Source organism: Vitis riparia, chromosome 9, assembly GCF_004353265.1.
Source record: "Vitis riparia cultivar Riparia Gloire de Montpellier isolate 1030 chromosome 9, EGFV_Vit.rip_1.0, whole genome shotgun sequence".
Lineage (NCBI taxonomy): Eukaryota > Viridiplantae > Streptophyta > Magnoliopsida > Vitales > Vitaceae > Vitis > Vitis riparia.
Genome location: NC_048439.1, coordinates 315,783 through 330,233, shown reverse-complemented (window position 1 = coordinate 330,233; position 14,451 = coordinate 315,783). Strand labels below are relative to the sequence as shown.

Here is a 14,451-nt window from a genome sequence, read left to right as displayed (position 1 = left end):
AAGGATCTGCTTGGATGTTAAAGGATGACAGGAAGAAAAGAAAATACCAAGCACTAATTGAGAGTGATTCATTCCTCAGGATGTTTTCAACGCCTTTATTTCCCCTTGTACTTTTCAAGATCCAAACAAACCTCTAATGTGCTCCCTGAATCTCCCCACAAATTGCGCAACTAGGACTTGCGAAGAAAGTGTATAAACCAAACAACCAATGTACCAAGAACAGAATTACACAACCAAAACATACACCAGAAGATGATGCCGAAAAAGGATTCTTAGACAAGGTGAAGTGGGTAGATAGAAGTATTGGAGCCAACAAAATATTATCGAGTTAATAAAGTACACAACCTATTCGATGATTACTACATTTCCAATACATATGCATGCAAAGCAAACACTCAATTCAAACATTTGTGGCGGTGGTCAACAAGATGAGACAGAATTGGGAAAGTAGTATTCAAAGCAATCTTTCAAAGCAATCTAGCTGTGGCACTTATGCCATAACAAAGCTTTAAAAAGAAAATAAAAAATAAAAAATAAAAATCACAATACAGATATATAAACATATCCATGGACTGACAGCCCTAAGAAAGTAGTGACCATGTTCAAAACAAACAGCAAAGGTGGTATCTTATCAGGTTTCAGTCTTCCAACCCATATAATCTTCAAGATACAGACATAAAATTCAAAGTGCCAATTCAAAGTCTTGAAAGTAAAAGATACCTAAATACCTATTTACTCCCCATATAACAATAGCTACCTAAGAAAACACTCTTCAGCGAAGCCTTATGCATGTCCAACCGTGAACTCAAACTGCAACACTGGCAACAACCATTCCTGAAAACAGAAAAGATGAGAAAGAAAACCTATTTTTAAGAAGCAAAGAAGCATCCAAATAAAGCAAGGAATCAGAGAAATACAAAATCATTAATAAGTTAATGATAGGGTGAAATTTACTAACATGTAGCTTTATTTACAGAAGACCGGCTAGCAAGGGAAAAGTTTGCTCAGAAAACTCCCCCCACCACAGTAGGCAGATCATCAAAGCTCCAAAGGTCCATTGGGTTTCCACCATCCTGAGCAGCATCCCCACCAAGTAAGGCATCCATTGAAGCTTCCCAGTTTCCGTCAAGATATGGGATCTGAAAGTACTTCATCTGGGACTCAAAAGCTGAGAGATCCTCAGAAAGCCCATTTGGAGTATTTTCTTCAACAGGCACTGCATTCTGAGAGTTAGACTTCAGTTTCTTCTTTGGGTTAGCATCTTCAATAAATTGGGATTCATCACCTTCAAGGGTAGCTGAAAGAACCGATGAGATTTCTGGGGTCTTTGCTCCCTGCTCTCCCCATCCAAGGTCAGAACAATCAAAAGAGTTACTTCCTTGGTCTGAATTAAAATACATGCGACCATTCTCAGATGGGGCAAGTGATTTTAGTCCAACTTCGCCATTGGCAGGGAAGGAATCTGGATACCCATATTGATTGGTTGACGGTTTCTCATCCATTAAACTACTATAGTATTCCTGATCAGAGTTGTTCATGAAATTAAAACTCTGGCTCAGATTCGAATGGGAAGAGTTAGGGCTACCCTTTGGAATTAGCTTTTGAGCATTTGCCTTGATGGTGCGCTTTGGAGCAGTCAAAGGAGTTTCATCAGGAAAATTAACTTTTGCTTTCTTGCCTCGGATCCTCCGAGCCTCAGCATCATAAGCTCTTGCAGCTTCTTCAGCAGTGTTGAAAGTCCCAAGCCAAACTCGAACCCCCTTTCTTGGATCACGGATCTCTGCAGCCCATTTTCCCCAAGGGCGTTGTCGGATTCCTCTATACTGATTCTTCCTCTTTCTCTTTGCAGATTTTTCAGCTTGCCCATTAAATTCCACAGATTTTATACCTGTATAGCCTTCACCAATCAAAGGGCAAAACACATATTTCTTAAACAAACATTCATCAGAAAAGAAAATCATGAAATAGCCAAACATGTATCAGTTGAAATCCAATCAAAGATACTAAGTGGAAAATAGAAATATAAAGGAAAATACTTTTTATGTAGTTTTTTGATTGGAAAATGGTTATTATGATCTTCACCAAAGAAAATCAAACCACAAGTACAGAAACTAACATGACAGACGCCAAGAAAAAAAATATATAATTAAATGTTTTCCATACATTCACCAATAATATGAAACTCTCCGATCGATATTTCTCAGAGCAGTTACAGTTTGGATGATCGATTGCTCCTACCTTCACCTAACTTGGCTCATCAATTGAGAAGGGACTTTTATCTTCTATCAATTTATTAAACATAATTATCACATAGTAGAAACAACAGAAGCATCAAAAGAAATTGGCAACCGTTAACTACAACAATGGAAAGTATTCAATCTAAAATTTCTAGAACTAAGGGAAAACAAACCCAATACTCAGAACTCTTTGAGATAAAACCTAGATCTCCAAAAGATTCAAAAGCATTTCTCACAGAGTTTCTACTTCCCATCTCAGACAAAATTAAACAGTTAAATGACAAAAAAAGCGATCCAAGACGAAAAAATCTAAGCTTTAGTTAAGCAAGGCGCTGATTCAACAAACAAATCTAACCTTTAACACTTTAAGAGAGAATGAAAAAGAATCATTAATCAGTTGGGAAAAAAAAAAAAAACAAGAAAGAAAACAAACAACATAGCAATATTTAGCCATCAAAATAAATGGAGAACTTTGTTTGCTTCTCCAAAAAATAAAAACAAAAGAATAAATTTTCACCCAATAAAAAAAAATTAAATTTCTAAGAAGCTTCACTCTCATAATTTTTCCCTTTTTTTTTTTTTCCAAGAAACTGAATACTGCCTATTTTTACAAAAAACAATTCCATCGAAACAACAAAGTCCCACAAAAATCAGACGCATTTCCAGGAGATGAAACAATGATACACCTCAAAACTAATTTTTTTTATCACAAAAAGCTGAAACCCTACAAGGAAATGAAGGATGCTGGGCAGGGGGAAATTACCCTGTGGCTTCGCAGCGGAGAAAGCGGAAGGCTTGATGTCATCCTCCTCGTCGTCGGAGTCATCCTTGAAACCCAGAAAATCGGCCTCGAAGTCGTCGTCGTCATCGTCCTCGACGCCTTCGGACCAGAGCGACTTGGAACAGTGGTTGCCGGAGGTGCGTTTTTTGAGGGCGGGGAAGTAATCCTCGTCGAGCCGGCGGCAGCGGCTCGCCGGAATGAAGTCGGAGATGATGGCACCACCACACATGGTTTCTCACAGATTGTGGGAGAGATTATGAGGGCTCGAAAGCTGAGAAATGGAAATCGATTTCGAAATTGGAAGCGAAAAAAGAGAGAATTTGCAGGGTTTTTCTTCCGAAAAATGAGTTCTAACTTCTAAACAAAAGGTTAGGGATTTTATATTAAAGTAGCTGTGCTACGGTTTTACCACATTACCCCTACCTCCAACTCTAATTTACCAGGATGAAAATCTTTTTGGCATTGGGATGAAATAATTTAAAATTTTCCAACTTCCAAGTCGTTTGCCCTTTTCTTACGTTAAAAAACAAATTCTTAAGACCATGTTTGGTTGTTTAAGAGACACATTCGTATTTAATACGTAAGTTTAAGATGAAGATAATTAGATTAGGAGAGTGTCTTGAAATTTCTTTTAATTTCCTATGAATATTTATTTTTATTTCAACCAAACATAGGAGTAGACACCTCATCATAGCTTCATCCTATGTAAAAACCCATTTTCACCCTTGTCCCAATTAAAAATTTTCCATACTCACCTTGTTTTGTTTAAATTTTGTGACTTGTCCCACATCTATCCCTCATCCCTATTTATTAAGATTAGGTCTGATTGTTGGGAATAGGTTGAAAAAGGAAAGAAAATATATAAGGAAACTATATTTCTCTTCATATGTATATTTGGTTGCCATAAAATAGGTGAAGCAAAAAAATAAATAAATAAAGAAGAAATAAGAAAAAAAATGTTAAAAGATTCCCCATTTTCTTTGGATAAAAATGAGAAAGTAAAAGTATTTAAAAAAAATTAATTATCTTTTCCTCCAATTTTTCATAAACTAATAATGGTGAAATTTTTTATAAAGTTCTTCGGTTTTTTAGTTTTTTATTATATATATATTTTACTCATCATTTCGTTTCTTTCAAATTTTCTGAGAATCAAACTTGTATTAAAGAAAAAAACAATTGGGATTTTATTATGTTTGTAAGTAATTAAAAAAGGTGAAAAAAGAATTATAAAAAGAGAAGAAAAATATTAAATATATATATATATATATTTCCTCTTTTTTTTTTAAATAAAGATAAAGAAAGTTCCAAAAAAAAGAAAATCATTTCTCAATAATTTATTGAAAAAATTAGATAAAAAATAAAGATAAAGTTAAAAGGAAATTAGTTTTCTTATATTAAGTGTAATTGAAAAATGTAATAAAAACTAAGGCAAAAATAAAAGAAAATATTAAAATATTTTGGCCCTTGTCTTTCTTATAGAAATAAGAGTAAAGTTTGGGGAAAAATACATCTTTTAACCATGCATTTTTTTTTTCTTTACCTTTTAGGAATCACACGTGGCCTTGGCCTTCAAAAGTGGAAAAAATATTCTATGGGGAATTATTTTATTATTATTATTATTATTATTATTTTCATTTTATTTTGAAGGAAATAGTGAAAGACGGCGAAATTTTTCGTTCAATCATGTAATGACTAATGAGATGCGGATTTTTATTTATTTGTAATAAATAGGAAATTTTCAGATGTGTTGAATTAAACCCTAAAAACAAGGTGGTCAGAGTTATTAATCAATTTAATTCATCAAGCTCCGTTCAAAGTGTGCTTTTTGACTAAACCACTTCAAGGAATTCTAGGCAGGAGATTAGTGTGTAGAAAATTTTATTTTCTCGGCGGCCAAATGAGGGGGGGTTTGTTGGAATATTCCTAATTTTATGCTATGAAATTGTTGAGACAAACTTGAATTTGTGGGACACTTTTGGAAGGTCTCATCTTGGTTGGAGAAAGTTTCCAAACCTAAAGCATATTGCATTCAAAATTGAAACAAATGCCTTCTTCAACCATCATTGCTTACGATTGTATCATGTGGGGGTTCCCCTCCATGTGTTCTGTCACGAGGAACTCCCCTCCACGTGTCTCTTTTCCTACTTGGACTCCTTGATCACTCGGCATGCAATCCGTCCAAGACATCCCATCCGGATCTCTACCAGCCCATTTAGTTCCTGGCACAATGAGACCCCTATTTTCTATAAGGCTAGGTGGCAAGAGGGGACCGAGCTTCCTAGACGGACAGGATTGTCCAGTCGAGCCTTCAAGACCCATTGGCCTATGTGATCATTTGTGCCTAACATAGGAACAATTGAAGGGACCTCTGATAGCCTTCAAGTCCATGTCAATTAAATGTTACACGTAACCCCAGGCCATCTACAAGTTGAAGGGATAGACGGTTGCATGGTTAAACATCATAGTACATCAGTTGACAGCACTTGTCTTGCCACCGGCAAAATAATCATCATTATAGAGAAGCTTAAAGTGCTTAGTCAGAACTACAGTGATGTTCTCTTTAGCATTATAAAAGCCCTATGATAGCACAAACAAGGTACGCATAGGCACATAGGCTGACATATTCACTCTCTCATTTGAGTAGTTCAAACTATCTTTGTCTGACTTAAACTTCGGAGAGGCGTGCCCGAACCACCTGTCCAAACATCCTTTGTGTAGGTAAGAAGCTCACCCAGTCTTAACACCGTTGGACAGAAACTCTGAGAGGCACGACGTAGGGAAGAAGACCGTCTAAACCTCCATTAACTTAGATAGACCTAACCCCGGTTGAATCGGGAACAACATATCCCATTTCATCTCTCAATGGACTTCTAATTAAGAAAATTGTTGCTTCTACTTTAGTAAATAAAAACTCAGGTTTAATTAATAATTTATTATTAATGATATTATGTGCAATAAGTATACTTCAAATTAGCTACGAGTGAAAGTTCTTGTCATTTATAAAAAGCGTTCATCCCATATGTGAAAACAATAGGGAAATTTTATTTACTTTAGAACTCATTTAAAAGTAATTTTGAAATCATTAGAAGCGCTTTTTTTATTCAAATAAAATGCATTTTTTTTAAATATTAGAAAATTACTAAAAGTGACTATTAGACGTTTCTTTTAAAATATTATAAAAATATTTTTTATATATTCAAATATTAAAATTTTCTTTTTAAAACATGTTCTACAGAGAAGAATTACTCTCAAATAAAGTCTTTTGTAAATGCATTTAAAAAGTGTGAGTTAATTAATTCAAAGCAAACAACACCTATATTAGAAGTAAAAGACCGATTTTAAAATTTTTCATGAAAACAATTTTTTATTTTTCAAAGCAAAAATAAAGTTTTTAGTTAGAAAATACATGTGACAAAGTTTTTAACGGAAAATAATTTTGTTTGTGGAATGAGGTTTTTTGCTCCAACTTTAAAGGTGGGACTCCTATAAATTTTGACAAGTGAACATGTATCCATGTGTACACCTAAGGATGGAGTTTGAAGGCAAAACTAGAGAAATGTGTGGAGATTAAAGTCTAAATGTTTCACATGAGATGAGGTGGTTTACCTAATCTTTTATAGAATAGATGGATTCATCACCTACTTTGACTTGGAAAAAAAAAGCATGTTGAATCACCTAACTTTTCTTGAATTCAGGTGCTTCTCCATCCTCATGGACTCATTAGTCCAAAACACTACAACCCATTCTTATCTATCATCATCAGGCCCATACACTAAACACCCTTTGCTTCAATTCAGGTCACAGACACCAAATCCAAATTCTTCTCTGGACTTTACCCACATTTTCTGCTATCAAAGTTGAAGTTTATTCCACTTCAATACATGAGTAGAGACAAAGGTGATGAGGATCATGGCTTGTAATGAACATGGATGTAATAGGGCGGCAATATCCCATCCCATTCCTATAACCGAAACCTATTGATCTAGGGATGATAATAGGACGAGTGTTTTATACTTTTCAAATTGCTCATCCTTTTTTTTTTCTAGTACCACGAGGTTTGTGATAATACTAACCAGGGTTAAAGACGAGTTTAAATTTCTTTTCTTTTTTAATCCATCTCTGGACCATCTCGAGTTTAAGTATTATCTTATTCTCGTATCTCTCCAATTATAAATATTAAAAAATAAATATAAAAATGATTTTATTTTTTCACTTTTATCTTTTTTTATCACATATAAAATAAGAAAAATATTTTTCATAAAAGTAAATTATAAAATTTATTTATTTACAAAATATATTTATTTTTTCATATAATTAATTTTTGGGGATATGGATATGAGAAATTTCCCTTCTTGGACTAACCCACCTTATTATAGAAATTAATTTAAATAATAACATGGGATTAAGATGAAGGTGGCCTGCTTTAAACCCGTTAGTTGGGTTGGACAATAAATTAAAATTAAAGTCATAGTTTAAAAACGGAAATAAATTCCTATATAAGTTAAAAATGATTCCACTTATAAATAACATTTTATTTGGTCACGTATGTTTAGAAATAAGTAACTAAAAATTAAAGCGAAAGTTATAATTTTTAAAATAATAATACATTTTAATATAAGTTAAATAGGAAAAACAATGCTTTTCTTGAATCTAAGGTTTAAAACCTTTTATAAGTCAAATTATTTGATGAAGACAAAAATATTTTATTAAATAAAAAAAAAAGAATTTTCAATCCAATCTTAAAGAGTGAAAAAAATTATATACTGCAGTACTTGAGAAAAAAATGGAGAAATTATTTTTCATATTTCCTAAATTCTATAAAACAATTTTTACGAGTGGTGGCAATTTGGTGAATAAAAGAAAGGGAGAGGGGTAACCTGGGAAGAATGCAAAGACAGATGATTCAACGCAGCTGTCCTAGTTTTTAACAGCAAAGGGCTATAATTGGCAAATGAAAAATTGAGAAGAGAGGAGGTTCATGCACCGGCATCTACCGTAAATGAGGAATATCTAGAGAGAGAAGCGAAGAGGACAAAACCCAAAAATAAAAAAATAATTTTTTAAAAAAAATAAAGGAAAAAAAATGAAAAAAATGCAAAAAATGGAAAGGAAAAGTAGGAGATGGACCCACAAAAAGAGGGCCTCCAGGCTAATGACACATGAAGGGGGGGCTTGGAGCCCTACAACTTTAGGGTACCTCTTTACGGGTATACCTAGTTTTTGTTTTTTGTTTTTTTTGTAATTTTGTGTATTAGAGTGCGTAGAAGACTGTTGGTAATGTGACAAGGCCACACGCTTTCACCTCATCTGCTTACGTCCAGTTTCCAACTCTCTTCCATTATTTTCCACTTTGGCTACCTTCCAAAACCTTCTCTTGTGTCACTATTCCTAATGGTGATATCCCATCTTCGGCTCTAGGCTTAACCCATCCCCCCTCCCTTCAACCCTACTCCTCATCCCACTTCCTTTTTGGACAAGTTTTGGTGTCTTGGTGTTGGAAGATGAGGGGAAAAACTGTTACAAGCTTTGAATGAAAGTTCCCTTCCTGTTGTTCTCCATATGGACCTGATGAAATTGAACTCTGTGAGAAGATGCCGTGCATCAATTGCTAGATAAGGAGATTGATGCGTCTTGACACGTATATTGATTTAATAGGAAATATGATGAAATATGTGTCCTTAATCAATGAACCAAGTCATGTTAACAAAGAATGGGCTAATAATTAATGATGTAGATGGATGACAGGTAAATAGAGAAGTTTCGAGCAACTTATTTAGATATTAGGTGGATAAAAATCATACGGGATCGGAGTTCTAGCATTAGAAATGATAAAATAAGTAATAATAGTAATTTTTTTCCTGATGACAAGACGTTTACTTGAATATAGGAGTTGTTAATTATTATATGAACCCATAAGACATATTGACTTAATTTATATATATATATGAAATGATGGGCGTGATTGCGATTAGGGTAAGTTTTATCCTTTTATGTGAAATTAATGGTTTGATCCCAAGACGGTCCAAGAAGACAATGGGCTCGTGCCGCACACGCTTCACTTTATTAAAATATTGATATATATTCTTCCCAATAAAAAACAATAAAAAAAAAAGAAGGGTAAAACGTGTGGGTTGAGGCCCATGGTCAAAGGCAAGTGGGGCAAGTGGGGCAAGTGGGACAAGTGGGCAAGTGGGTGCAACCCTCCTCATCACTATAGACCCAAGCCAAATTAATAAATTCTCCCCACCCTTGGCCCATATATTGGGTACTCATCTACCCATTAAAATCTTTTGGATAGTTATAATTTTAAAGTCACCAAAGTTATGGGTGGGGTTAAATATCCCATGTGTAAAAAAAATGTGATTAGGGACATTAAAAATATAAATAAATGATGAAAAAAATATGATTAGGAACAATAATATTGTTATAGTACAAGGAATGCATGAGTGGGTTTTTTTTTTTTTAAAAAAAAAGAATAGGAATATAAGAATATGATTAGGATAGGGATCACATGAGAAATCATATATTAAAGTTCAACTAGATATTTTAAAACCGATATGCTTTTGATACTGTGTAATTTTCTAAACTTTTAAGAGTTTATTTGAAAATTAGACCTGAAGATCGTTGTTTTGTTCTATAGAACACAAACAATTTTCTAATTGAAAAAAAAAAATGATAAGACTTTAATAGAAAATTTTGTTTTAAAAATCAACTACTTTTAAAAACAAATTTGAAGTATTGTTAATTGTTTTTATAAAGTGTTTTGAGTAATAATTGAAAATATAGAGAACATTATGAGAACTTTTACATGATGTATAAAGGTATAATATTTTTCATGAAGCATAAATTGAGAAAATTATATTTTCCAAAATCATGCTGTCATTTACTATTATTCTCGCGGCTAATCACATAAATGGGTGTATGGTGTCGACATGTCTTTTTGTATCTTTTATTGACCTAAGTGATTGCAACATGTCGGCCCACTTGATATATTTTATCTTCCAACACTGTGTATTCTTGGCTTATCCATGAGCCACCCTTGTCGGGTTCATCTGCTGCCGGACATGTCTCTAGGCCCTGGCTGCGCCTTGTATGCGACTCATCTAAGATTTCAAATTTAAATCGTGGGTCAAAAGGGTCTCGTTACTTTGTATCTTATTAATGGTCTGATTGTTTTATGTATAGGTCATATTTGTTTATATTTAGATTTTATTTCCTTGTACATTTATTTAACGGTTTAGATTGTGGGTTGATGCAGTACTTATTTGATACCACAGCATTTTCAAAGGGCAACTCGGGTTGTGTTCGGGACCGAGAGGTGGAGATGGTGATGAGTTTGATGACATTGTCGGTAGGCTCCCCAGATGGTGACCTCATCACCTCCCTATTTTGAGCCCTTTGGTGTCATCAAAAGCAGTCCTTGGGCCATCGGTTGTCTGGGCTGGTGGCTTGGATGAGACCAATACTAATACAGACAAGCCCATGTGAAGCCTAAGCCAGGTAAGATTAGGCCCATGTTCATTGGGGTTGGGCCTCTCCAACTAAACTGGATATTGAAGGCCAGAGTTCTTTTCAGAGGTCATGGTGGGTTGAAGGGCATAATCTGCAATGGGAAGAGAAAGAGACATGTCAGAAGAGACAAAGCAGGTGCAGTAATTGGATGAAACCCATAATTATAGGCCACAGTTGTAAAGCAGTGGGTCCTTTTTCCAGCTAAGTTGTTGTCATTAAGCTGGTGCTTGCATCGCCTTTCTCACAAAAGTTGACATTAATTATGATAACGGTGATTATAAATACTATCAGAACCAATTCTTGACCTAGTATGAGACTGAGTGCTTGGAGGGACTCCGTAATCCTATGAGACACAGTGTGAGGAAGAAGTTGTGTTGGCTCTGATGAAGTTGTATTGGCTCTGACCCAATACGAGAGTATGAGTGCTGAAAGGGACTCTGTAATCCCACGAGACACAATGTGAGGAAGAAGTTGTGTTGGGCCATTGGCTCTGACCCAATACGAGAGTATGAGTGCTGAAAGGGACTCTGTAATCCCACGAGACACAATGTGAGGAAGAAGTTGTGTTGGGCCATTGGCTCTGACCCAATACGAGAGTATGAGTGCCCAGAGGGACTCCGTAGTCCCATGAGACACATTGTGGGGAAGAAGTTGTGTCTATATGGAGTGATGATGGAAATATCTAATGTCAGACAGAGAAAGTTCCAACTATGAGGGCCTAGTGGGTCAAAAGCGGGAAAGATTCGTTACTTCATTTCTGCTCCATATGCAAGTAATCGAACCGAACCGAACAGGAACCGAGTTCTTCATTTGGCTATTAAAACCCAGTTTCTGAATTCAACCTGGGGTCCAGCTCAATCTTGGTGAAATTCATATCACCAACCAATCAACAAGAGTCTTGGATACTCCAAATGCAAGCCTCCTGTCTCTGAAAGACACACAACAGAGTACACACACTAAATACAAAAAGAAACAGGGGAAAAGCTAATAAAGTCCATGCCCACACACATGAATTTTGTCTTAATGATTGTCATTATCATGGTCGCTTTGTTGCTAGGCATTTAGAATACATACGCAGATCCTGTGAGTTCAAAACTACACCACAAAAAACACCATCCTCCCTTCCCCACAAGCACTTGCCCAAACATGCCTTAAACAAATTATGGTAAGTTGAAAAGATTCAACCCCAAGATAGAAATTTTTTTAAAGTAACAAAAGCAGTTCTTTCATTGCTCTTGGCCTCTTCTCAACACACAACATTTCTTCAAACATTTTTCTTACTCCACTCGCTTTCTGATATAGAAAACGTTTACTTATACATAGGGAGAGATAATTAATTAATAATCCTATAAGAAGGAAACGAAAATTCCTAAACCCCAAAACCCAAAACCCTAACTACAGAGGTTCCTGCAGTGTCACAACTATGGGACTAGTGACAGTGTGCTTCCCATCTGCCCATACTATAGAGCCACTCTTTATACTAGTGCTTCCTGGTGAGAGCTTAACTGCCATGGCTTCCACCCTCACCAGGAAGTTCAGCTTCTGCCCCAACCTCCTGAACACAAGCTTCTCCGGCTGTACAGTCACCAGTGTTCCAGTGGGGGGCTTCACTGTCACTTGGTATACTGAATTGGGGTCCCCAACATTGGTCACGGTTCGTATGAAATGAGTCGAGAACTTGTGCTTTCCATATTGCTGGAAAACAGCAGACATGGATGGATAATTCAAGTTCCCAACATGGCCGGCCTTCCTTGCCTTGCTGCAATCCGCCATCTTCCTGGTGATCATCTGAATGTTGGTGACAGTGTAATTTGAGTTACAGAGGAAGTCGATGTAATCATTGGAGGTTAAGTCATAGATGAGGCCAGGGTCCATGGCCTTTTGAGGATGAACATGGCCTGCTCCAAAATCCATTACAGTTGAGGTATTCCCTGTGGCTTCATCCAACATTGTCTCGCCCCGGTTATCTTCTGTGTATGCGGTTGTCATCAAGGCTGATCGAATTGCTGCCGGGCTCCATTCTGGGTGGGCAGCCTTCAGCAATGCAGCTAGACCAGATATATGTGGGCACGCCATTGATGTACCAGAGAGTATGTTAAACTCTGTTCTGCGCTTGTCTGACGGAATCCCAGATGGGCCAACTCGGTCGGGCCAGGCTGCGAGGATGTTCAGCCCTGGAGCAATGACATCGGGCTTGAGTATCTCCGGTGACTCTGGATTGGGGCCACGGGCGGAGAATGAGGCCACGACAGGGGCTGGACGGACCCCTAGCCTGGTTCCCCGAAAAATTATGGTGGCGGTGGGCGGTGACTTGGATTTGGAAGCCACTGTGATGTACTTCCGAATCTCGTCACCTCCGGATGCTCCGATGGCTGTGGCCGGCAAGACATGGCAGTCAGCCACCAGGCCTTCGCCGTCAAACACACCATTAGCGAGTATCATTCCAATTCCACCAGCTTTTCTCACAACTTCACCTTTGGTAGCTCTTGAATTGATTCCTCTGTCACATAATACGATTTTTCCTCTTACGAAACTGGGATCTAAGGATCCTTCCAAGCAGAGTGATGATGAGTATCCATCGCCACCTACACTTCCAGCGTATATCAGAGGATAGAGCCGCCCAGGGGCCAACACAGGTCCGCCATAGACGCTTACACCCGGAATCAACTTTCCGTTTCCGAGCTTTACGTTGGCGGGGAAATCACGATCCATTGTTCCGGCGCCGACGGTTGTGACCCAGGGTGCGACATTAGTGACGGTGAGGCCGCCGGGGCCTCCATTGCCGGCGGAGGCGGAAACGAACACTCCGTGGTCGGAAGCTCCGAACGCGCCGATGGCGATAGAATCGAGGTAGTAGGGGACTACGACGCCACCAACGCTGAGGGACACGACGTCGGCTCCGTCGGCGACGGCGGCGTCGAACGCAGCGAGAATGTCGGAATCGTAGCAGCCAGCATTCCAGCAAACCTTGTAAGCGGCGAGGCGGGCTTTGGGAGCCATCCCCGCCGCGACGCCACGAGCGTAGCCGAGAGTGGAGGCCGGAAACACGTACCTCCCGGCGGCGATCGACGCAGTGTGGGTACCGTGCCCGTCGGAGTCCCGCGGCGAACGGTACTCCAACGTTTCGTTCATCTTCCCATTTGTAGCCTCGTACCCACCACAAAAGAACCTCGCTCCGATCAACTTCCGGTTACACGAACTAGCCGGAAAATCCTTCCCACCCACACACTCCCCCTTCCACTTCGCCGGAACTGGACCCAAATTTCTGTCATTGAAACTCTGCCTCTCCGGCCAGATCCCAGTATCAATAACTCCGATCACCAGATCGGACCCAAAATCAGACTCCTTCAACAACCCAGCTCTATCCGTCGTCTTCAACCCCAGAAACTGAGGAGACCTAGTGGTCTGCAATTCCCTGACCTGCTCAGGAATAACCCCAACAATACCAGACACCTTTTGGAGCTGGTCAGCCTCCAAAGGAGATAGCTTTGCAGAAAACCCATGAAACACAGTCTCGTAGGTGTGGAGAATCCTACTAGTGTCGGAATGAGACGTGGTTTGAATGGTGGAGGATAGGGATCTGAGGGACGAGTCGTACCAGTGCTTGTGGGTTGGGAAAACAGAGGGCTTGGCGTCGTGTTGGACGAAGACAATGTAAGTCTTATGAAGAGCTGAGGCTGAAGCTGAATAGAAAGGAAGGAATGGGAGAAATGAGAAGAAGAATAAGGAGAGAAAGAGAAGTGGAGAGATGGCCATTAGAGCTTAGAGGGAGGTGGAGAGGAGGAGAGCTGAGGCTTTAAAGGGGAGAGAGAGACATGTGTGGCTACAGTGGGAGCAGAAGCAGCAGTGCAATTAAGCTTTATTTTAAATCTCTCTCCCCCTGTTTTTCAAAATTGAATTGACGTTATTTTAGTTTCTTTT

At 38.1% G+C, this 14,451-nt stretch overlaps 2 protein-coding genes across 3 annotated transcripts; both read right to left on the bottom strand.

Moving 5' to 3' along the window:
- Positions 1-429: 429 nt before the first annotated feature.
- Positions 430-3,374, bottom strand: LOC117922083 (ethylene-responsive transcription factor RAP2-12-like). 2 transcript variants are annotated; one of them, XM_034840097.1, is made up of 3 exons: positions 3,001-3,374; positions 959-1,897; positions 430-834 (listed from the first exon to the last, which is right to left on the bottom strand). In XM_034840097.1, exons 1-2 carry the CDS (start codon positions 3,245-3,247, stop codon positions 1,005-1,007), a joined length of 1,140 nt encoding a protein of 379 aa, XP_034695988.1. In that variant the 5' UTR covers positions 3,248-3,374; the 3' UTR covers positions 430-834; positions 959-1,004. The 2 variants fall into 2 exon arrangements, with proteins under 2 accessions (XP_034695988.1, XP_034695989.1); XM_034840098.1 differs by having other exon boundaries at positions 959-1,888.
- Positions 3,375-11,534: 8,160 nt separating this feature from the next.
- Positions 11,535-14,317, bottom strand: LOC117922264 (subtilisin-like protease SBT1.5). The gene has a single exon (XM_034840332.1). The coding sequence runs from the start codon at positions 14,284-14,286 to the stop codon at positions 11,926-11,928; it is 2,361 nt and encodes a 786-aa protein (XP_034696223.1). The 5' UTR covers positions 14,287-14,317; the 3' UTR covers positions 11,535-11,925.
- Positions 14,318-14,451: the final 134 nt, after the last annotated feature.